Source organism: Pongo abelii, chromosome 11, assembly GCF_028885655.2.
Source record: "Pongo abelii isolate AG06213 chromosome 11, NHGRI_mPonAbe1-v2.0_pri, whole genome shotgun sequence".
NCBI classification, from domain to species: domain Eukaryota; kingdom Metazoa; phylum Chordata; class Mammalia; order Primates; family Hominidae; genus Pongo; species Pongo abelii.
This window is the reverse complement of record NC_071996.2, coordinates 51120820-51146827: the sequence shown is the minus strand read 5'-3', so window position 1 is coordinate 51146827 and position 26008 is coordinate 51120820. Positions and strand designations below refer to the sequence as shown.

Here is a 26008-nt window from a genome sequence, read left to right as displayed (position 1 = left end):
TAAATTCAATATTTATTTAAATCTGCTGTATTGATAAAAATTAACCACTATTTTTATTTTTAAAAATCTTCAACTGGATCATGAGTTTACTGTCATTTCTACACTTAGATCCAATTTTTAAAAATGTCTGTTCTATGGACGGTAATCTTTTGAGAAAAATAAGCTAACTAGGAAAAAAACCCTCACTTTTTAGAATGTATAATTACTGCAGCAACTGAACAGTAATGTTCTGAAGTCCCCCAGGCTTCTGTGGAGGTTCCTGAGAGGCCATCTGGCAAAGACACTGACTGAAGGGGTAGGTTTCCAGCCCCCACCTCCCCTCAACAGAGCAGCACTGTTACTGTTTTAACATACTGGCATTCCTTTTAATAAAAAGGGATCTACCACTTTAAAAGTTGGAAAAGACTGTCCCAAGCACCAAGGTACAAACTACAAAATTTATACATTTCCACATCTAGTCCAGATATTAACTACTTTAGGGTCAAAAACAGTACACACAATAAAAACATTGCTTGAAAGGCAAATTATATTTAGTGAGATATAAATTTTTTCATATAATGGGTACAACTATTACATCAAAAACAAAGCCCCAACTTTCAGAAACTTCCCATATTTTAAAGTGGGATATGTGACAAAGTAAATATAGTTAACCACGTGTAATGGAGTAGGACAACAGTGGATGCAACCAAATCCCTAAAGTTAGTATTTAGGAAGGCTGAGTATTTATTCATAGAGGAGGTCTAAAATAAGAATCAATATATAATAAAGGCTGATTCTGTCAGTAATTATGGGTTAAGATTTTTCATATTGCAACGCTTAACAATCACATACCTAGGAAAAGCACTGATTGACACAAAATGGATTTTTAAAAATAACTTACAAAATGACATTTGCACTGATAACTTTTTTGGCTATAGAGGCAAGCGAGATTTAGAGAGAATCAGGATGGTGGGCTAGATGCCTGTGATTAATAAGAAAGAACTTTAGTGTTTGAATTGACATGAGCTGAATGAAGGAGTCTTCCTGCTCCACACTCTTTCTTGACCTTTAAGAATGAACCCATGAAAAATGAGAACTGTGTACATTTTTAAAAGATGAATTTTCCACAAACACCCTAGGTCATTTAAAAAATTTTGCTACAGAGTAAAGCTCTACTGTCTAGAAGCTTCAGTCAATACCTGTTTCTTATTTAAATCTATGCTCCTTAAAATTAAAGGCTTTATTAGTTTTCATATTTCCCAATTAAATACTTTAATTAATGTACCAAGTGAGGACCAAATAAATATAGTTATCTAGTCCAAGTGACTAAAATAACCACTGAGTCTGGCTCTTTTATTAGGAAGAAACTGTGACCCAGAAATTACAGGACTTTCTCAAAGTCACTCAAGGTAGATAACAATTGATAAATGCTGGCTCTGGAAATGATGATGACAATAAGAATAATTTTCAATAGTCTCAATGAAGAAAGCTTTGAGGTGTTGATTCCTTCCATTACAATGCAAAGTTTGCTAAGGCTAGTGATAATAACTAGACTTTAATTACCTTTATTCTCTAGGGAGGCAGATAGCATATTGAACATGACGGACTGTTAGACCTGAACTGAAACTTTGAATGTGCCACTTACTAGCTATTATCTAGAAGTCACACAGATGCAACAACTATCTCTAAGGGTTGTTATGAGGATTAATTGGTCAGTATGTATATAAATACTCCTAGCAAAGTGCCTGGCTCATGGTAAGAACTAAAGTCATGTTAATTACTTTTTCTTTACTCAAACCATATTAGGACATCTGCAGAAATCAATAATTCCTCTGATCAACATTATCATACATGCTTCTTCCCAGACGATATTCACCTTAGTTTTACATTCTTGAACTTTGTGATGATTTCCATTATGAAGAGTTGCTGGAGTGGCATATAACTCTTTTTCTGATCTATTGATTTTTACTTCATTAAGGATTTCACCACCATAGTCTCCCAAATGGTATCTTGAAAAAGTAACAAAAATATAAGAAAACATTGCATAGTTTAACAATAAAGAAGGAAAATAAGTGATACCTCAATTAATTGGAAGTCACCTAGTCAAAAAGGGCTAACAATCAAATTACTTTTAAAAGATAAAATTTGCAGGAATAAAGAAACAGGGATTTGGTAAAAACAAAACAAACCAAAAAACTAAAAAAATGCCTAAGGTACACAGCAAACAAATTTCTTACATATATTATATAATCAAGCACTAGGAAATGTTTAGAATGCCTACTCCAGGAATCATACAAAATTCTGTTTTTGTTTAGTCTATTTAATTTTGTAGGAAAATATACTATATTAGAGCACACATTTCTAAAAGGAATTGAAACAAAAAATCTCTACCTACTCAGAAAATAAAATCAACTCATTTCCCTCAGATTTTATTCAATAGAAACTTTAATACAGAGAAGTAAACAATATGATCACTAGAGTTCTTTACTAAATAAAATTCAATGATTCTGCCAAAACAAAATTAAGTATAGGATCTTAATTTTGTTTAACAACTCTCCCAAAATCTGCAATCCAAATTGATAACTTAATCTATAAAAACTAGTAACCACAAATCTTTAAAAAATACAAATTCTTACAGAGTCAATATCAACTGCCATAAAGCTTAATCTCTTCCCCCCTAAAAATCTTTTGGTTCATTTTGCCCATCATTTGGTAAAGTTGTCATTTTACTGTTGTAACAGGAGCAATGTTACCTTTTCTCCACAACTTCTAAGGTTAAGTGCAATAATTCTCGTTTTGTTTTCTCTCTTCTCTTAATCATTTCCAAAATTGTTATGGCTCTACTAAATTCTCGTCTCAGTTTCAACATCTTTTCATAAGAGGCTTCATCATTCTTACGATTCTATTAAAAATAATAATTTTAGAAGAATAAACAACACAGTTATCTACATTTCCGGCTTTATTCAATAAACTCTTATCAGACCTAAATTTATCCTATAAAAGTAAAATGTTAAAAAAAAATCTGAACAGCAACCTATGTAAGATAACCTATAACTATTTAACTCTGAAAATATAAGTACAAGCAAGTTATCTCTCGATAAATACTCAGAAAAAAAATGTTGCCAGCTGTTGAAAAGGTAGAATGATATAAAGAGATAATTTCAATGTAAACAAACAAAAAATGTCCACCTGAAACAAAATCTGTTATCAGAAAATGTAGTCCAGTCAGCGTGTAGGAAAGTATTTTCCAGTGACAGAGAGGAACAGTTCTGTCCAGATCAAGGTAACAGTCAAAATGAGTCCCCCCATCCACTCATCCATCCATCTCCAGCTCTGTAACTGGGGGCTGGATGGTTTGATACACTGTACTACTATGTGAACATGAACAATGACCAGTAAAGCTTCACTTCAGAAACTCAGAAAACTGAAAGTAGGATAACAACCATTTCAAGAAATCAGACTGTCATTTTTCAATGTAAATGTAACACCCCACTGCTGAGTAGAAAAGAGATTTAGCAAAAATACTGTATTTCAGAACACTGTTTATTAGCTTTTCAGTTAATTATTATACAAAGTGAAAGCCCTGCTACATAACTAGAAAAGGCTCAGTTGTAATTAGCAGCATCTATTTGCATATAAAATTATTACTAATATAAACTATTTTGTTAAACATCCACAGATTCCTCACTTTACTATTAGGCATGGAACTATTTGTTTAAAAATAGACCACTACCACCCCTCCAATCTATGTATCCAGAGTGAACTGTACTTAAGCAATCATTCATGCCTTGAGTTAATAATTTGAAATGACATTAGAAAGAACCTAAGGAATACCAAAGGTTTCATATTGGAGGATTACAAAAGAGAAAAATAACAATTGAGAAAAAGTCAAAGTTATACTCTTTTTCTTTTGCGTATAGTTTCCTGCATTTGAAAAATAATAGTCATATATTAAAAATAACCTACACTAAGTCCCATTATGGTATTCCACATCAAATATTAAAAATAAGTCATTCTTTGGTGTAATTTTAAAAAATTCATCTTTTTCTTCTTCATTACTATGACAAAAGGTAAAATCTAAAGCATATGTTTAAGCATTTTTTTAAACAGGCAGCAATAATACCTTTCAATTGAAAAAATTAATATTTTCAACAGCAACTATTAAAGTGCCTACACTGTGCAGGGTATTGCACATGTCCCTTACCCTCAAAAGGCTTAGAATCTAGTAAGGATGACAGACAGAAAACAGATATACAGAATCGTAAGGCAGATAATAATACGAGGTTACATGCCAGCTGAATAATATTCAAAAGTGCACCAGAACCTTTTAGATGGCTCCCCTCTTCAGTAAGTGCTCCTCTTGGAGGTTCTACCCTGTCTTACTCATATCTTGTTTTGCTTTTTTTTTTTTTTTTTTTTGAGACAGAGTCTCACTCTGTTGCCCAGGCTGGAGTGCAATGGTGTCATCTCGGCTCACTGCGACCTCTGCCTCCCAGGTTCAAGCGATTCTCCTGCCTCAGCCTCCCTCCTCCCTCAGCCTCAGTAGCTGGGATTACACGAATCCACCACCACACCCAGCTTTTTATATTTTTAGAAGAGACGGGATTTCACCATGTTGAGCAGGCTGGTCTCAAACTCCTGACCTCAAATGATCTGCCCACCTTGGCCTCCCAAAGTGCTGGGATTACAGGCATGAGCCACTGCCCCCAGCCTCTGTTCTCTTTATGCCCAAATAATTATCGTTCCTAACTTTCCTTTCCCCAGTCTGGTCCTTTTTTTTTTTTTTTTTAAAACCAAAACCAAAACCTTTTTGTTTTGAAATAGTTTCAGACTTATAAAAAAGTTACAAAAACAGTATAAAGAATTCTCATATATCTTCATCCAGATTCTCTAAAGGTTAATATTTTACATTTGCTTTATCTCTCTGTATGTGTATACATATATGTATGTATGAATATAAACACACACATCTATAAATTATCAGCAGCACTATTTTTGAAAAATTTCAAGAGGAGTTGAAGATATAAAATGCCCCTTTATCCCTATATACTTTAACATATATTTTCAAAAAAAAAAATGATATTCACATAGAACCACAACAGTACAATTATTAAAGTCTGGAAATTAACATTAATATAATCCTATTACTTAATTTCTTTATACATATAAACTTTATTCATATTTCAACAATTGTCCCACTAATGTCCTTTACAGCAAAAAATATAGTTACTGCTATAAGGACATCAGTAAGATAATAACTTTTATTATAATAGTACTTTTTTTGGCCGGACACAGTGGCTCATGCCTGTAATCCCAGCACTTTGGGAGGCCAAGGCGGTTGGATCACCTGAGGTCAGGAATTCGAGACCAGCCTGGCCAACATGGTAAAACCCCATCTCTACTAAAAATACAAAAATTAGCTGGGTGTGGTGATGGGCGCCTGTAATCCCAGCTACTCGGGAGGCTGAGGCAGGAAAATCGCTTGATCCCAGGAGGTAGAGGTTGCAGTGAGCAGATATTGCACCACTGCACTCCAACCTGGGAGACAAGAGCAAGATTCCGTCTTCAAAATAGTAATAATAATAACAACACGTTTTTTCCTGGTCTAGGATCTGACTCCATATTAAAAACCACATTTGGTTGTCATGTTTCTTTAATCTTCTGTAATTTAATCTCCTTACAATTGTTTTCTGTATTTTTCAGTGATTATGATCTTAACATTTTCAAAGACTAGAGACTATGTTGTAGAATATTCCTCAATTTGGGTTTCATTAATGTTTTTCCACGATTAAATTCAGGTTATGTATTTTTGGTACAACTACCACAAAAGTGGTATTGTATCCTTCTCATATCATATTAGGAGTTAGAAGATACTATTTGTCCCATTACTGCTGATATTAACTTTGATTGCTTAAGATAGCATCTCCCAGGTTACCCTAGTCAAATACTATTTTTCCCCTTTAAATGAACAAGTATATTAGGCTGGGCATGGTAGCTCATGCCTGCAATCCCAGCACTTTGGGAGGCTGAGGTGGGCAGATCACTTGAGGTCAGGAGTTCAATACCAGCCTGGCCAACATAGTGAAACCTCGTCTCCACTAAAAATACAAAAATTACCCGGGTGGGGTGGCAAGCGCCTGCAGTCCCAGCTACTTGGGAGGCTGAGGTAGGGAAATCACTTGAACCCAGGAGGCAGAGGTTGCACTGGGGTGAGATCGCACCACTATGTTTCAGCCTGGGCAACAGAGTGAGACTCCATCTCAAAAAATAAATTAATTAATTAACAAGTACGTTGTAGGACTACAGAAACACTATTTTACCATCAAACTTCCCCCCTTAAGTTTAATATCCATTAGTTCTAACTTTTGCCTGAAATAATTATGTGCATTATTATGGTGGTTGCCAAATAGTGATAATTCTAATTCCATCATTCTGCTAACACTTACAGCTTTGGAAATCTACTGTAAGGAAATGCTGTCTATTCATCCATCCACACCCACCCACCCACCCACATCAGTATGGACTCATGGGTTACTCTATGGGGTAGAATCCATTACTTTCATAATCTATTTTGATGCTCAAACTTTCCCAGCTCTTATCAGTGGAGTCCCCTTTCAAGCTGGCTCCTGCGTCCTTCTGACATGGCTCCAACATTCTTCAATCATATTCTTATTTTCTGGCATAACAAAATGTGTGTTCCAGGCTTATCTTTGTATTCCAGCCCTAGACCTGGAATAATTTTCCTAAGGAGTCCTGGTTCCCTTTAACGAAAAACAGATTTATTTCGTTTTATTTTATACAGTATTTTATTTTACTATTTTTGAGACAGAGTTTCGCTCTTGTTGCCCAGGATGGAGTGCAATGGTGCAATTTTGGCTCACTGCAACTTCTCTCCTGGGTTCAAGCAATTCTCCTGCCTCAGCCTCCTGAGTAACTGGGATTACAGGTGCACACCACCACATCCAGCTAATTTTGTATTTTTAGTAGAGATGAGGTTTCTCCACGTTGGTCAGGCTGGTCTTGAACTCCCGACCTCAGGTGATCCACCTGCCTCAGTCTCTGAAAGTGCTGGTATTACAGGCGTAAGGCACCATGCCCAGCCAAAAAACAGTATTTAAAATCAAGATCTACATGCTAGACATGCCCACTTCTACTGGGTGTCACTGCTTCTAGAGACTCTCAGTGAACACAGCTAGGAAATATGTATGTAATATATGTATGTACATATATGCACAGATCTATATCTATTTCTAACTATATCAATATATATATATTTTGTTTTGAGATGGAGTCTCGCACTGTCACCCAGGCTGGAGTGCAGTGGCGCGATCTCGGCTCACTGCAACCTCCGCCTCCCGGGTTCAAGTGATTCTCATGCCTCAGCCTCCCAAGCAGCTGGGAGTACAGGCGCCCGCCATCACGCCCAGCTAATTTTTTCTATTTTTAGTGGAGATGGCATTTCACCATGTTGGCCAGGCTGATCTTGAACTCCTGACCTTGTGATTCGCCCGCCTCAGTCTCCCAAAGTGCTGGGATTACAGGCGTGAGCCACCGCGCCCAGCCCTAACTATATCAATATTAAAAACCACAAGTTCATTTGACATTTTTTCTATTCTTCTAAGATGGCCCTATTCCCTGTGTTCAAATCCACTTGCCCCCTTTACTCCTTCTCACAACCATCTCTGCTCAGGGCCAACTCCCTTCTCCCTAATACAGTTACATATTACAGTTCTGTACTTGCTGCCAAATCTCTAGGGAAGTGCTTCTCAAATGGTTACACTATAGAATAAACTGTACATCTTTTCATGACCAAGGATGATTCACAGGTGACTGTTACGTAGAGCAGCTAGAACTGACAACCACTACCCTGGGAATTTCCTCTCTTAACTATCTTACTTCTTCTGGGCCTCACAGAGGGAGGAGAGAAGGCACAGACACTAAGAGTTGAATCTATGTGGTTAAATATATTAAATGTATATGCTGACCCAGGATTTCCCAATCAGTGCATTAAGACATGCTGGTGCCTTAAGACTATCTCATTTAAGAATGCCCCAAAGTATTCACAGGCTCCTTAATTAAATATTAGTTCAGTGACTTAAAATTAAATTCTAGACAGCCAAACAAATATTTCAGAAGACCTTTTACCCTTTGCATCAACTACACAAGTGTTTTTGAGTTTGCAGAAACAGAAAACAGAGAGCCTTTGTTAGTTGTATTCATTTTTGCATAACCCAATGCTTGCCACCTCCTGAACACCTAGGGAGTATTCATTATTTGAGTGCTTTCCCATTTTTCTCGTTTCAAAACGCATAAACATTTCTAACTAGCAATGGTGAGCATGATAGGGAATCGTCTTTGGTTCTACAACTGAAAACAGAAAGGAATAAAAAGTAAAGAGCATCAGAAAAGAAAGTGTACCTCTTTGCAGAGGAAAATGGAAAAATAACAAACAAGAGAAAGGGTAGGAATCAGAGTGTCAGGAAAACTTGTATTAGCGATCACAAAATGAAGAAATGCCTAAACACAAGAACCAGTTACTAGCAATTCTCTAATGGTTAGAACAAAAGAAGAAGAAAACATATTTTAACACTCAGAAAATATTGTCAATATGCCAATAAATACTGCTAATCTTAAGTATTCCACACCCATTCACTAAAGGAAGTCCAATAATTTCCTTCAAAAGGCATTGCTAATGGTCTGTTTTGCAATATATCTGAAATTAATTACAGTCACGCATTGCTTAATGACACAGATAAGATCTGAGGGGTTGGATGTGGTGGCTCATGCCTGTAATCCCAGCACTTTGGGAGGCCAAGGCGGGAGGACAGCTTGAGCCCAGGAGTTCAAGACCAGTCTGGGCAATACAGTAAGACCCAGTCTCTTAAAGAAATAATCGAACAAATAAAGATCTGAAATGTGTTGTTAGGCAATTTCTTTGTTGCACAAATGTCACAGTGTACTTACATAAACCTAGAAGGTATAGCCTATTGCTGCTAGGCTACAAACCTGTACAGTGTGTTACTGTACTGAATACTGTAGGCAACTCTAACATAAGGTAAGTACTTGTGTATCTAACATATCTAAACATAGAAAAGGTACAGTAAAAGTACAGTATTATAATTTTAGGGGATCACCATCACATATGCAGTCCGTCAGTGACCGAAATGTTATGCAACATATATATGACATATTATAAGGGTTGAAAATGAACCCTTCCCTACTTCTCACGACTGTATACTGCTTTCAAAAAGCGATTGATAGTTCAGGTTTTTCAAATGATTTAGATAAACCTCTCTTTCCTCATGTCCAATAGTCCACATTTATAAAGTCTTAATATATTTATGAACTTATCTCGTTTCAGTCTTAGAAAAGTGCCAAATCTTCATAAAATATTGTAGATTCCCTTAGCTAAGAACCAGAATGCCAAATTAAAAACTCAAGTCTGGGTTAGGGAATGTCATCTACACTTGGGAAATCCATCCTCTAATGTTTAAAAAAATAACATCCTCAAGAATTATAGAAATTCTGGTTATTAACCAGGAAGAGAGTTTCTCCTAAAATATACTATCCTTGGCAGCTGTCATGCTTCACAGCTGTTATATTAACAGCTGACAAGGACAAGCTTTCAATGTTAGGAGAATCCACAGAAAATGCTTTGCCTCCAATTATAATTCCTTATTTTACATTTATACGTTCCTGATACTTTGCAATGTTAGAGAATATACTACTGTGTGTGGTGTTAACTATTAATTATGAGAAATGGAAGACAGTGAATACTCCTCCTGAATAGTGCTTTCCTCTATACCATATCATTTAACAGTATGAGATCCTGTTTCTCTTACTTAAAATTCTGCTTCATACTGCTTCTGAAAGCCAGATGGGAACAAGCTCATCAATTTGAAATCGAACACAACTGACAACTCAGAAAAGGAGAAAGATTCCACTCTTACTTTTGCTGTTTGCAGAAGAGGGTTGAAAACCAACCCTTCCCTACTTCCCACGACCCTGTAGCAGCCAGAGGCAGCAAGGTCCATTTTCACTTGGAAGAACTACAATATGGTTTCCAAGGAACTGTAAGGTCTCAGGTGAGCAACAAGGAATAGTAGTATTATTTCAAGTTATCAGCTTCCCAAACACAGGAGATCTGTGATGGAATATTTAGTTTACTGAAGAGATCAAAACTTCCAAGGTGCATAAGGACACAAAATTCATCATCACTTCAACTGCAAGCATAAAATGGTATGATCAGTAAATTTATAAAAGGCATAGGTAGCAGATAAACAGCGTAAACAACTGGCCAACAGAAGCTACTGAAAAGTAGGATTTCTTGTGGTGGGCCAGTGGCGCAATGGATAACGCATCTGACCATGGACCAGACGAAAGGTAGGATTTCTTATAGAAAGTCATCAATGCCATTAGCTCCCATTATGTTCAAATTATTCAAGTTATTAGAAAAAAAAGATTGATCTTATTAAATACTATTAAGCTACCTTCAATGAAACCTAATTTGCACATTACCTTTCGAGTTTGCATTTTCTCTGTTCTTCTCCGAAAGGCAACATAAGGGTCATTGTTGGTAGAGCCATCTCTTTTCTCTTGTTTTATCTGAGGAATGAGGGATGGCCCCCTGCAGTTTTTACGTTTTCTCACCCAGTAGTCATATACAGCTTTAATAAGGTAATCATCTTCGTTTAGCAGCAGTTTTGCTTCTTGAAGTGTTACAAGCTAAATGAAAAATACAAAATGTCATTGGTTACAATGTTTGCAAAAAGAAATAAAAGTTAGCTTATGGCTGTAGAAAAAAATGTGACCAGTTTTAATAACTACAAACAGATAATATTATGGTAGGTGAAGACACAATTCAATTCAACCTAATGAAGGATTCATTCATTAGGAGATTTATCTAAAAATTAGTAATTTTCCCTGAGAGGCAGTGAGTTGTATCACTGAAAATATTTAAGAAGGCTGGATGAATGATATTTGGGAAGACTATAATAAATACATGCCTCAGGCAAGTCTTGGACTAGAAGACATCCAAGATCTTTCAAAATTCTGATATTATACACATTTGAGGATCTATCAGTTTTCAAGTCTAATAGCTTGTTTGTTCTCCTACAGAAAGTAGGAGGTATGGGGGTTTCTTTTTATGTGCGTCCAAAATAAAAGATGAATATTCTCTAATATATTGCAACTTACTATAATATACCTCTTTCGGAACTGATTATAAAAACAAACTTAGCATGTTTCCAGAAGTTTCAACATTATGCAATCTTGAATTATTTGTACCAGTGACATATAAAATAATTCCTCTATCCAAGTGTTAAGTACTAGAGAATCCTTATTCTTAACACTCATTCTGCTAATGACAATGTCATGTCCTGGGACAGTGGCCCTAGGATGGTTCCCTTAAGAGCTCTAATGCTGGTATTTCAGGGACCTACCTCTTTATCAGTGCAGCCAGCATAATGCTGACACATCTCAAATTAAGGCTGTAAACATTTGCTTGGTCACATTTGTTGCCTTGCACCTTGAGATCAGATAAGACAATCGGCTTTAGCAGGATGGAATGGGGGTTACACATATCCATTTACAGCAAACATTAGAAAAAGATCATGCCATTTTAGGGCTGGGAAGTCTCGCTGAAGTGATGCTATCTCAATCTTTTTACTTGTATTATTTTAGAGATGAAGGCTCATTTTCAGAAGCTGAGATATTTTCCAAGAAATGTTTCCCTAGTACTTGGAAATGAAAATTTTTCTCACTGAAAATATAAGATCTATATAAAAATTGACCTGTATGTTGTATGAAGTCTACTGAAGAAGTCAAAATTCACCAAATAAATGTCTCATGATTTCTTGTGTTGGTACAACTTCATGGAATAAATGCACTGATCACTGGACTTCAAGTCCTATGATGATTATTTCTAGAATTAATTCATCGGTTTCTTATTGTAATTTGTCTGCCTAGTTTGACCACAGGAAGAGAACACACTGACAATATCAACTCAAGTATTCTAGTCCATGTCACAATTACATTTAGTGCATTAAAATACTAAGTGGCCATTCTATGGTTACCCAATCTCTTAGTAGAGGTAGCTTAACTTAATTTGAGAGGCTGCATTTGGTCCTTAAAGTGGATAGCCAGAGTCTGGAAAATAAGACCACACCATAAGAACCAGTATTTCCAAACATCCCCCTTTAAGTGGATACCTTTCTACCGTTAGCTGGAGTTCTCCGGAATGGTGATGTCAACCCCAGTCTACAACAACAGTGGTAGAATAAGAACACAGCTTTCTAGATCTAATAAAATTCTACCTTGTGCTGACAGCAACACAGGCAGTTCTCATGTGTTCTGGAGGCCAAGGGAAACAATTCTGTGATGTGTTACATGTTCTTCAACTTCTTGATCATTTTGCTTCTGATAAAATTTTGTTATCTTCACTACTAAATCAAGAGCTTAATCTAACCTCCGAATGGGGAGAAGGATAAGTGCTCTTTCCACCAATAAGCAGAACGTTAATGAGTTTCTTATATAACAATACTCAGGTTAACACTGCTTCCTATGCTCCTGCATGGTATGTTGAGATTAAAATACCTGCTCAGATTTCTTTCTCTGGTGCTTCTTGCTCCAGCTTACAATGTGTATTGCCGTGTTGTTAAAAGCCGTCTTTATATCACAAGTAATAAGAATTCAACACACACTTTACAGTTAAACATTCTGATATTTCTTTCCAGTGTTAACTATTTTTTCAGTTCACTGCTGTATGTTGTTATAAAGCAACTTTCTATTTTATGAGTAATCTTGGTTTTAATAATTCTGTAAAAATTATCTTTAGCTACTCTGAGGCAACTAGTATCACTGTATCTCTACTGTGGGTATAGCATCAATTTGAGTGGGGAAGAACTACTTGTAGATAAATCAGTCACACATTATTATGTCACATGATTAAAAATCTGCAAAAACAGAACCTTACTATTTTTATACAGTATAAAAAAAGTTCTGTCATTTAGCAGCCAGACACAGTGGCATGCAACTGTAGTCCTAGCTACTCGGGAGAGTCACTTAAGCTCAGGAGCTCACGTCCAGTCTGGGCAGCATACTGAGACCCCCTAACTCTAAAAAAATTAAAAATAAAAATGTTCCATCATTTAGCATGTAATTCATTCACTAAAAAGCAGTAGAAACCAGTTACTTAACTGGCAAAAAAGTCTGGTAAATTTATTATTTCTAAGATAGCTCTGAGTTGATTTACATTATTTACTTATAGGGATGGGGAGATAAAAAAAAATTATCCTACCATATAGGCTTTTCTTCTAGATGGCTACTAGCTCTATGAAGACAAGGACCACTTAGTTTGTTAATCAACAAAATCTGTAATTTCAATAAATATATTTTGAATACATGAATACATTATATGTAAAAATTAATGTATTCTAATTTATAAAACATTGAGTTAAACAGTAATTTAATTTACAAAACAGTCAACTAGGAAGTTATTAAAAATTAACTACCATCAGCCCATTAATGGGTTATAGAATGTGGGGAAGATAAGGGAAAAAACTTTAAGATGAATTTGCTACCTAAAGAAACTCATGACATGGCAACAAAGGTAAGACAAACACAAATTAATTAATAAGGGAACAATGTGAGAACTTTGGAACTGAGCATTACTGTAATAAGATACAGGGCAGAGTAGGACAAATTTCCATCTGGGACTGCCTATATTGTGTTCAAGGTTGATAAGTGAACACCTCTTTGCTACACAACTTCTTTTTTAACTTTACTTCTTTCAAATCTATGGTTTATTATTTGTGTAACAGCCTAAATACTACCAAAGGCAGGCTTCCAAATAACAAGCATTTACATTAAATTCAAAAAGAGTTAAATGACCACTTTTTGCCTTATACTCTTCAAGAATGAATGACCACAGCTCAAAACCAACACAGTGAAATTATGATTCTAAATAGATAACACTGGAAACATCTTATTTAGCAAATGACCCCTAATTTACACAATGCCACAAAATTACAGCAAGCCAATCTGAAATGAAAACATCAGCATTCAATGAAATCAAAATATACATGGTAACACATTTTGAGTATTCTGCATAAATTAAATTAAGGAGAAAACATTTTCTTCTCCAAAGACCCAGAAAATGGAAAAAGTCTTCAGACTACAACAACAAAGACTGGTAGAGTTATAAAGTTCTCCTGTCTTTGGGTAAGTGCCCAAACATAAACCATGTGCTACTTTTTTTTTTAAGGGACATATGCCTACATCAAAAAAGAAAATAGCTGTGTAAATTCGAAGACTGCTAATGCTATACAGCTAAATAAAATACTTTTCTCTCCCATAGAAAGGTGATACTAATCCATTAAAACACATACGATCTTCATGCTTGAGATGACTATTTTAGAAGGATTTGTTTATCAATTCATTTCTTCCTCTAAATTTTCCACTATAGTTTTCTGATTCTCAACAGTGCCAACCCACATTGAACCACAAACAGAATAAGGAAATTAGAATGATAAAATGATCAGAAAAAAAAGATCTCTTCAATTCCATGAATAATCTTCTAAGGTCTTAAAAACTGTCAAGAATTCTATTAATCTGCCATTTAGGAGACAATTCTATCTACATATTGATAGATCGCTGATGCTGAAACTAATCTTCTCTGCAGTCACAGGAATGACCCCCTGATCTTTTAATAATACAAAGTTAAAACAAATCTGGATAGGATAACACTTTAAATGAGATGAAATGGAAGACATAAATTCAAATTACTTTTATAATCTGACTGCTCATTAACTTTATATAACATAATTATAAAATACATGTACACACACATTACAGCATGGTGTGATGGTTTTAAAATTTTATTGTGTGATGGGGTTCACTGGGACTGCTTCAAAAGATCTAGACCAAATTTCATTTTTAATACACAAATACTTTAACATCATAGTAAAGAACATATCCATTTCAACATGCTACATACTAAATTAAAAAATACAGGAGGCACCCTCTCCCATGTAAAAATGTACTTGTTCCTAATGCACGTGAGAACTACATTTTCCTAACTGCCACTGCTTGTGGTCTGCCCCAGCCAAAGCATAATCAATAATGCAGTATCAAGTAAACAATTAAAATGCTGCATGATGAAAAAAAAAACCGATGATGTGATTATTATATTGAGTTTTAGGCGCTTTTAATTTGAATTTTGTAAGTACAATGAAGGTTGAGAACATGTATCAGTCAAAGTTTCTATTTGCAAGCAATAGATGGAATTTATTTACAAGATACTAGATAGTTCTACATCTTCAGAAGTATTGGTGAATCAGGCTTGGAATCCATAATGCCTAAAATCAGGCCACAGAACTGATCCAGTAGGGAAACCACTGCTGCTGGTACTATGAACACCACCAGCATGAGGACTATAGCTGGAACAGCAAATATTTAGTCTTACACTATGGTCTTAGTAAACATGTAGTCTGTACCCCAAGGTGATAATTTTACTAAAAACTATTATAAATAGAGGACCTGGCATTACAGGCAGAAGGAACAATGTAAAGCCATAAAAGGTATGGTACATTAGAGGACCAGAAAGAAGTTCAGCATGGCTGGAGTCAGGTGGTACAGATTTTACTTTATAGACAGTGGAAGCCACTGAAGTTTTTCCTTTTTAAGAAGATGAATTTTTAATAAAATAGCTAGTGGCAGAATAGCAGTGGTCCAGGTGAAAAATAATAAAAATAAGGGAACATGGTACAAGCAACAAATACAGGTTGAGCAGCTCTAATTTATAAATCTGAAATGCTCCAAAATCAATTTTTTTTTTTGAGTCCCAACATGATGCTACAAGTGTAAAATTCCACACCTGACGTTATTTGACAGGTCACAATCAAAATGCAGTCAAAACTTTGTTTCATTCACAAAATTATTTAAAATATTGTAAAAAAATTACCTTCAGACTGTGTGTATAAAGTATATATGAAACATAAATAAATTTCATGTTTAGAGTTGGGTTCCATCCCCAAATAATCTCATTATTTATCTGTAAATATTCCAAAATATGAAATAATCTAAAACCCAAAACACTTCTGGTGCCAAACATTTTGGATAAGGTATACTCAACCTGTGTAACATTGTGGAACAAAAAACTGGTTTGATTTAGTGATGTTTGGGATGATTTTAAAGAAGTCAGCACTAAAGTGCAAACTGGCCAACTAGAAGGAAGACAAAAATGATATCATTAATTCAGAAAGAGAGTATATTAGTCTGTTCTTGCACTGCTATAAAGAACTACCTAAGACTGGGTAATTTATAAAGAAAAGAGGTTTAATTGGCTCATGGTGCTGCAGGCTGTACAGGTAGCATAGCTGGGGAGGCCTCAAGAAATTTATAGTCATGGTAGAAGGCAAAGGGGAAGCAGGCACATCTTATGTGGTGGGAGCAGAAGAAAGAGAGAGAAGGGGGAGGTGCTATACACTTAAACATTCTTGTGAGAACAAGTTTGTGAAACAATCTTGTGAATCGATCTTGTGAAACAATGTTGTGAGATCTTGTGAGAACTCACTATCATGACAACAGCAAGGGGAAAATCCACTCTCATGATCCAATCATCTCCACCAGGCCCTCCACAAACACTGGAGACCACAATTCCACATGATATTTGAGCAGGGACACAAATCCAAACCATATCGGAGAGCAAAACTGGGGAAGGCAAAGGAGGTCTGGAGATGTTAAATTTGAAATACTTGCTCAGGTGGAAAGGTTCCACTAGAAATCCAGCTCTGGAGCATTTGGGAACCAGCAAAAAACTGTTAGCAGCTTAAGATAAACGAAAAAATGCAGGGGACAGATAACAAAGGAAATATCAACATTGAAGATAGAGAGGAGATGAAGAAAGAAGAAAACAATCAGGAAAATGTCCTGGTCAACATCATTCAATACTGCAGGGATATTAAGTAGGATACAAGTTGAAAAGAGTCTCCTGATGACAATTAGGAGGCCACTAGTAACCTTAAACACTGCAATTTCAGTAAAGTGAAATGGATTGTGATGTGAGTAAAAGGTAAACATAAGAAGCATCAAGTATAGCCAAACTTCTGAAAATTTAACTATGACAAAAAAAGAAGAGACAATGGGTGGTAGTTTGCTGAGAAGGATGGGGTCAAATGAAAGGGTTCTCCTGGAAATAGGGACTTGGGCACCTTTTGCGGCAGAGAGAAAGACTGAAGAAATGAGAGAAGAGATAAGTGAAAATAAAATATTCAAGGACTATACAGGTACACAAGGAAGAGTTAGAAAGGGTTTAGGATTATGCTTCTACAGGAGTAAAAGGTAGTGTGGAGGTAGAAAGGAAGGAAAATGATGGAAAATGATTACCCAGGATGTTAGAAGGAGAGTTCTGTTTTGGGCAGGAGTGGTCTTTCTACGGGAATGTGTGATAAGTGGAGAGCAGTGAAAGGTCAATAGGGTATATAGAAGGTTAATCAGTAACTAAAAATAGGGTGTTCAGTAGTTTAGGAATGAGATAAGGGTTTATACATTAAAACACTGAGGGTTTTCAAAAGAAAAATTAAAAACACATTTCTTGGAAAGTGTTTTATTATTTATTTTAGAGAAAATCCTATGAAAGAGAATGCCATTTGATGGCTTGTGATTTTTAAAAATTAACTTTAATCTCAAATATTTAGAAAACTTGCAAGAATAAAACATTTCAAAGAACACTGTATATCCGTTTAGACCAAGACCCATGTATTGTTAGCTTCTGTATTTATTTGCTTTAACATTTGTGTGCATTCAAGCTCTAATTGTGTGTGTGTGTGTGTGTGTGTGTGTGTATACAATTTTTTTTCTGATCCTTTTGAGGGTGGGAAGTTACACATATCATGGTTCTTTACTCCTAGATACTTAAGTGTATATTTCTTAAGAATAGGGATATTTTCTTTCATAATCACAGCCTTCAACTTTAGTAAATTTAACATTGAAAATATTGCATAATCTACTCTCTATATTCCAATATTGTCAATTTGACTCAAAAATAATCTTCATAGCATCCCCCTACTCCCGTCCAGTACAAGATTCAGTCTCAGGTTAGGTACTGCAATTAGCTGTCACGTTGGAAAGAAGATACTAAATCAAATAATTTGATAACATTCAATTCACGGGTTTGTCAAATCCCCTTCCTTCATTCAGTGCTTTGATAAAACCTGACAAACCCTGAAGTGAATTAGTTATCAATGAAGGAAAGGGATAAAAAATGGATGGATCTGAGTTTGGGAGTTACTGAAGAGGTAAGGATTACAAGATTACATAGGGTAAGACAGTAAGTTCAGTTCCCAAAAGGATAAAGTTGAGGGGACTGTGGACCATCCAGGTGAAGATGTTAATAGGCAAAACCAAAAGGGGGAAAAAATCCTGGAGTTTGAGAAAGAGGTCAAGGCCAAAGGTAATACATTATTATATCTACAAAAATACTCACTGAGCTGATATTACACAAAAATATGTAGGATAAGAAAACCAAGAACAGAATTTCAAGAAACCCTGATGTTTACAGGAGTTGAATGAAAGGGATCAAGCAAAAGAAAGAAGGAATGGTCATGAGAAACAATAAAACCAGAGGGAATAAACTGTATTTTTATTTTTTTAAAAAAGGTGAAGACAGCTCCAAGATATGAGAGCACAAATCAAATAAACAGATTGGGACTGAAAATAATTACAGCATTTGGCAACAGGAGTTTTCAATCATGACTTCATTGAAATAGTCTCCCAGAATAACAGAGGCAGGTTTGCCTAAGTCTATCTTTTGTCGTTTTCTGTTAACCTAATAAATAGTAGTTTAACTACAAACTTGATTCCTTGTCCCAGGACTTAGTACTATGCCAGCCCTCATAAAGGAAAAGTAAAGAGATCCATAAATTAACAGATCAGGGAATGGAATGAAGATAGCCCTTTTTTATCTTTAATCCTTGATTCTAATGCAGGACCATTACTTTGTTCCAATGACAAAACCTCCACTTTTACTTCCATTGCTGAAAGTAGATGCTATCATGCTCTGTGCCTAGCTACTTGTTTCACAGCCTAGAAGCTTGTCCCTGAGCAAAGAGAACTAAAATAGGATGGGGCTGATTATATGTGCACAGTTAACTGTATTGCTTACATGTTTTTTTGTTTATCCTGTCTCCACGTGGATAATACGCTGAACAAGGGCAGAATTTTTGTCATCTGTCTTACTCACTGCTATTACCTGCCTTGTCCACCTGGACACTAAATATTGCTTACTGACTGAAAGAAAGCAAATTACAGAACAGAGAGCTGAAGGCTTCTGATGGTATCATCTCAGCCACTATGAGTAGTTTCTGAGCAATCATAGGAAATCATAAAAATACCAAAAGGCTGATCCAGCCTAGGATTGCTAAGAAAATTTACATCTAAAGAAAAACTGAAACTTTACCTGATGCCTGTGACTAAAATCCCAGGAAAACTGGGTCACCAATTATAATGAACATCAATTTGGTACTTTTTTAGAACTCCCAACAAAAAATCAAGTAAGACAATCTCTCAAAACCGGTAACATGAATTTTACAAAATTCAATTTTCAAAATGTACTTCTTTGAATAGTACAGTGGATATTACTTTTCATCAAAATGGTGGTGGGGGGGGGGCAAACTGATAGGCTAAATATGCAGCAAAGTCACTTTCCAAAGGAAAATGCTCTGAAGAGCTTCTAATGCCTTAGAGACTTAAAAGATTTAAGTTGTAGGGTAAAATAAAATAATAAATTTGTATGGGTAAACTAATGAAAAGTTTTAACAATCTACTGTAAGAAGTTTATTTGCAACTCTATCTCTAACTTCTTAGTATGTTAATAACAATTAGCACATTAATATACCACACAGGTACACCAAAAATTACGTTTAAAAATAGTTTATTTTAAAAATCTAATTACAGTATCAACACATGGCTCATGATAAATTTGGAAAACATAGAAAAATAGGATAAAGAACATAAAAATCACCAACAATTCCAGCACCCAAATATAACCACTGTTAGCATTTTGTTGTAAACTTCCTTATTCTTTTGCTTTCTATGCACATGTATAAATATAAATAATTAAACAAACCTCAAAGTTTTCCACATAAAGAGTTCTGTATCCTATTTTCTAAATCTGATATTATATAATGTACAATTTCCTATGGCACTAGACTTCCTTCAAAATCATGATTTTTAATGCCTGTGTTATAGTCTACCTCAGAGACATCTTATTTATTCTGAACATTCTTGCTCAAAAATCACTGACATTTTTTCTAATTATTTTTCTTGTGAACAATTCCAAGAGATGAGATTATTAAATCACAGTGCATAAACATTTTTAGGCTCCTGACTTACACTGCTTAACTGCTTTCCAGAAAGACAGTACCATTTTAAATTACCTGTGCCATATATAAAATACCTCAGTAAAGAATATTCTTTTGTAAATAATTTTTCCCTCACTGAACTGAAATAATGTATAAGTAATTAAAATTAAAATCCATTTAAAATGATAAGTACCTTAATATCTGAGCAAGATTTGACATAAGATGACTGCCTTAAAGACCCAAGCAAGCAAATTTAGTTATGCAACCACTAATACTAGTCATATGGAAAGGATAAATAAAATATTATAACATTGTAACCAGTATTATTTTTATCCAAACAGGAAAACAGTCAGAACAGTACTCTTCATACTCTTATTCAAGGAAATTGTGCTTAAGTACTCTCCATTCAAGGAACATTGTAAACAGAAATTCCAGGATGTCAGGAAAAGAAATCCAAGAAACAGTAAAATGCAACACACTCAGGTCTTAAAAAAAATGCAAAATAAAGGTGCAAATTGGGTTAACTAGAAGATAAGAGACATCTTTACATGGTACAGTACCTGATTAGAACTGGCTTTTTCAAGTCTGTCAATCATAATTTCAAATTGCAAAGGCTTAATTTCCATCTTTCTGTTAAGTCTATTTAATAAAGTCTCATCTTCTGAATCCATATCATAATCTGGTTGCTCGTTGTCTAGATTAAAAGCTAGAAAAGAAAGAAAAATTCTTCAAACTCAGGAGAAATTATGAAATTATACATTGTTCATCATATCTAACTGCAGACTACCTCGAAATTACAGTGCACTGACTAAAGGGGAGCTCAGGAGCAGGTATCTACAATTAATTTCAGAGACTTACTGCAAAGGGGAAGAAAAAATAAAATTTTGCTTTATATATGATTTAAACAGTAAAAACGTTAAGAAATATCTTATTTTGAAAATGTATAACAGAATATAAAACAGCAGCTATAAAAAAGATGACATATATATGTTGACACGGTAGTTTGGTAGCATAATGAGAAACTTTGCCAAAATTAAGAATTGAGAAACAAGCTCAAGAACAAACAGTATAATGGAAATGATGTTTCAAATTACTGAGGATAAAACAGGTTAAAAAAAAAAAAGGTGTTGGCATAACAGACTAGTTATCTTAAAAAAATTAAGCTGAATTCCTACCCTACTTCTAACACCAGTAAGTGACACAGTCAACAAAATTTTATGGTAAAAAGTAAAACACATAAAAATACTAGAAGAACATACAGGATGGGAATGTTGCACGGGCAGCAACTCAGAAGCCATAACACTGATTAAAAATAGGTTGATTTGACTATATAAACTTTTTAAATTTCTACTTAGAAAACTTAATAAACTAAGTCAGAAGACAAAGAACAAAAAGAAAAAGATGTACTATATAAACAAAAGGTTGATTTTCTTAAAGATTTCTTGCAAATTAGAAAAAAACTAGTAACTCAACAAATATTGGCAGATGATGTGAATTGGTATTTTAGTGGAGAATAAATATCAATGACTTTTTCTTTTTTTTTTTTTTTTTGAGGCAAGGTCTCATTCTGTCTGTTGCCCAGGCTATAGTGCAATGGCACGATCTTGCTCACTGCAATCTCTGTCTCCCTGGGCTCCAGCAATTCTCCCATCTCAGTCTCCCAAGTAAAGTTGGGACTATAGGTGGCACAATCACACCCAGCTAATTTTGCATTTTTTGTAGGGATGGGGTTTCCCCATGTTGCCCAGGCTTGTCTTGAATTCCTGGGCTCAAGTGATCTGTCTGCCACGGCCTTCCAAAGTGCTGGGATTACAGGCATGAGCCACCACACCCAGCCAAGAATAAATGTCAATGACTTTTAAACATAAAAAAAGTTTAACTTCAGTGATAGATAGATAAATATACAATAATAAGACAATAGGTTTCACTCAGCAAAGATCTAAAACTTGATAATATGCTACTCTAGAAAGAGCAGCAGAAGAAAGCCCTCTCAAACCATGTGTGTAGGCAATTTTAGTTTCATTAAAAATGTACCCTCTTGAACTTGGCAACTCTATTTCTAGGATTCATCTTACATATAAACATACACAGAAACAAAGATAGGTACACAGGGTATTAGTTATGACATTGCAAGAAGTAAAAAATACAAAACAAACAATGTGTGTAGGATTAGATAAATGATAGTTTACATATACATGGAATATATAGACTGAAGGTCTGCGAAAGACATTGACCCAAGTATACTGACATAGAATGAAACTGATCTTCATGAATATTAAATGAAAAAAGCTAAGGGGAGGAATAGTATATATAGCGCACTAATATATGTGTTTTAAAAAGGACAAGGTTGGATATATATGCATGTGTTTGTAAATGCACAGGATATTTTTGAAAGAATATTTAAAACTAGTAATCTCTATTTCTGGTTAAGGGGACTACGGAAGGAGGGGTTCACGGATGGTGAAGCAATTTTCTTTGTTCCCATTTTGTTTGACATTTTAAGCATGTACACGTATAAGTTATTAAACTATAAAGGGTAAAAAAACTAAAGTGCCACAAATTATGTGTTGAAATTACATGACAAGATTTAGAGTAAGGCAGTAAAAGAGATATCAATAACCAACAGGTTGGTTATACAGAGGCTGTCTGTGCAGCGATGTGCAAATGAATATCCTACATTCATACCACATGAAATGTCCTGGCATTCTGAGATTCAGCATGACATTCTTAAAGGTACTAACAAAGGAATAGGAACAGATGTATATAATTATCTTATTTTAGTAAAATCAGCCTCCTACTACAGATAGTACTGATGAAGTTAAAATATCTAAAGGCATTTGCTTTATAATCAGTAAATGACTACATCTCAAAAATCTAGACTTCAGTTCATTGCTTAAGAAAGTTTTACCACTAGATAACAATAATAAAAACAAAAATAAATGTTAGCTAGCACTTATAAACTTATATAGTACTATGGGCAAGGTAGTACTCAAAGTGCTTTAAACATACTAAATTAACTGTCACAACCATCCTATGTGGTAGGCAGTATTTCATCTCCCAATGAGTCTCACATTCTAAAATTTGTGTTACTGTATTTAAGTATGTGATATAATCTAAAGTTAAATCAGAGGAGTTACAGCTATTGGTGAACTAATGATAAAAACTATTTTGTAAGTATGATTCATTTAAAATATTCTTGAGAATAAAATGCGTTTTTCTCTTATCTTTTATGTAAAACCTTGTCTTTATTATATGATAATCAATAATTCAAAAGCATGCTTTAAAAAAGTCAATCTAATCTGCATCAAAGTCAATGACAGAATGATACAGAGCTCATAAACTACATAGATTACTAAAAATTACTCTTCCTTTCACAAAGGACGTTGTATTTGTAAATGCACATAATGACAGTCCAATGATCTGCCTTAATCCACATACTAACAGCAAATAGTCAATAAAATCAGGTAGCTGATACAGCTAGAAGACATTTTAGAGAAAGATTTAGGAAAGTGTGGAGCAGAGTTAACACAATATACTGAATTTATAAGTTAAACAGAAGTTTCCAAAAGTTCAAGGGCAAGGCTATATATACAAATTTTGCATGACCATCTTTTATACACCTACCTAATCTTACTCACCTCTTGTTCCTCCACCTCCTATCTGCTCTATCTTCTTATTCTATTCTTACAAAAGCCAGCACCCCAGCTTGTGAGGCAGGGGAAGGAACAAGAAAAGCTGGGAAATAGTTTAGAAAAATTAATAGTGAGAATTGATAGGAGATCTGACAATGTGTTAAATCAGAACCAGGGCAAAGACTTGCACTAGCACTCTAAGTATTCTATACTACCATTTCTCTTTCACTCAAAACCCATATAAGAATCATTATAGATTTTGGAGATTTTGTTGCTTTTAAACCAGGTACAGGTGCCTGCCTATACCTCTCTTTACCTCAGGTTCTATTATCTCCTCTACCAGACAGAGGTAAAAATTCTTTAAAAGCAGCGATTACTTTAGTCATACCTGTATACTCCCTACATGGCACTTAGAGAAAAAAAAAAAAAAGAGGACATACTAAAAGCTACTGAATAAAAATAGCATTTCTAAAATATATAAATATAAGAAGAGATTCTTCTAAACAACAAGCAGAATATTTTTTTAAGTTGATTGATACCTCACTTTTTGAAACCCAGACAGCTTTCTCCTGCTAAAAAATCCACTCTTAAAAATAGCGGGTTAGTTTCATAGGTCAGTCAACCAAACAAAACAGATAAAACAATACCTCCCACCTCAACATAAAGAAGGGGGCAGACAGGACACTTGACAACTTCTTGATGTAGCAAAGCAACAGAATTAAGATATTGACAAAGCTAATAAGGGTATGTGTCTGTGTGTACATGGAAGACTTCCTGTAGTGAAGTTAACCAAGCAGTAAACCAAAAAAAAAAAAAAAAAAAGAAAAGGAAGAAAGAAAAAAAAATAAGCGAATTTAAGAGGGTGCATGACTACTATTAGAAGAAGAAAGGAAGTAGGAAGGAAAGTAGATGAGAAGTTCCTTGCAGTAGCCATCAGGTAGCTACCACCGCTCAGGAAAATTTGGTTGCTCTCTGGCAAAAAGAGCAACAGCTTCTGCGTAGGTAAGGAAGTGGGTATAACCTGCTGTTTGAATATATAAAGCATTCACACATTGACTGGTTATAGCTTACAAAATATATATAGTCAGTCTAAAATTAGTTGGTAAAGCAAATATTACTTCTAATTAAAAGTGCCTTTCAAAGTCCCTTAGTACTTGGCCATATTCATATGTAAATATCTAATAAGCACAGCTATTTAATGGAATGAAAATACAGAGAACCCAGGAGAAGAAACGGTATGAGGAAAATTTTCCAGGGCCAAAAAATGGCAAGATATTTTCAGATTAAAGGGGGCTTACCAAGCATGGTATAAAATGAGTAGCATGCAATTCAATGTGGCACATAATGATGGGCCAGTTACTGCCCATTACTTCATAATACTGTTATGAATATGAATATGATTGCTATATAATACCTGTTACATATAACTGTTTAGGGGAGACATTTATTCTCCATATTTTCATTCAAATCTCCAGGAGGGAAAAGTTTAGAAAGCACACTTTCAGCTTCTTTTCACTTGTTCTTTCTCCCCTCAGCCAAGGAAGAAGTGACGAACTGTGAACCTGGGAGAAGGACCTATCTGGTCAACAGCTTCTGGGTACATGTTCTCCAGTGGTTCTTCCTTCCTTCGCAGAGGCAGCATTCTAGTCAGCCCTCCACTATATGGTAAGCACAGGGGCTGACTCTGCTCCTATTAGGGGGTGACCTGCTCTCTCAGTGACCAACCAGCGTTAGAGTATGTTTGTCTAATTCAGGGGTTAAATAATAGAATGTCCATGAAGGCCAAATATCTCAGCTTCCACACCACTTTTATTAGTAATAAAGCTGAAATTTTATGTCCATGTCTATTTATCAATTAGTTTCAAAGCAGAAGAGAAAGGAATGTTATTTCTTGCCTTCCTAAAGCCTCTAAATTATAAACTCACTAATTTATTTTTAAAAATGGCTACACTTATTCTGACTCCAAAACATTCTATTTTCTATACTCAGTCTCCATCATATGTCCTTTTGACAATACATACTCAACACCCAGAATTC

The 26008-nt window shown here is 35.0% G+C and overlaps 1 protein-coding gene across 1 annotated transcript in view; it reads right to left on the bottom strand.

Moving 5' to 3' along the window:
* Positions 1 to 26008, bottom strand: part of EPC2 (enhancer of polycomb homolog 2) — a 142769-nt gene that overhangs the window by 22840 nt on the left and 93921 nt on the right. Inside the window, exons 3-6 of the mRNA XM_002812468.6 lie at positions 20900 to 21045; positions 10498 to 10704; positions 2733 to 2881; positions 1856 to 1988 (exon numbers count right to left, since the gene is read on the bottom strand). Coding sequence (XP_002812514.4) covers positions 1856 to 1988; positions 2733 to 2881; positions 10498 to 10704; positions 20900 to 21045 — 635 coding nt within the window. The remainder of the gene's footprint in view (positions 1 to 1855; positions 1989 to 2732; positions 2882 to 10497; positions 10705 to 20899; positions 21046 to 26008) is intronic.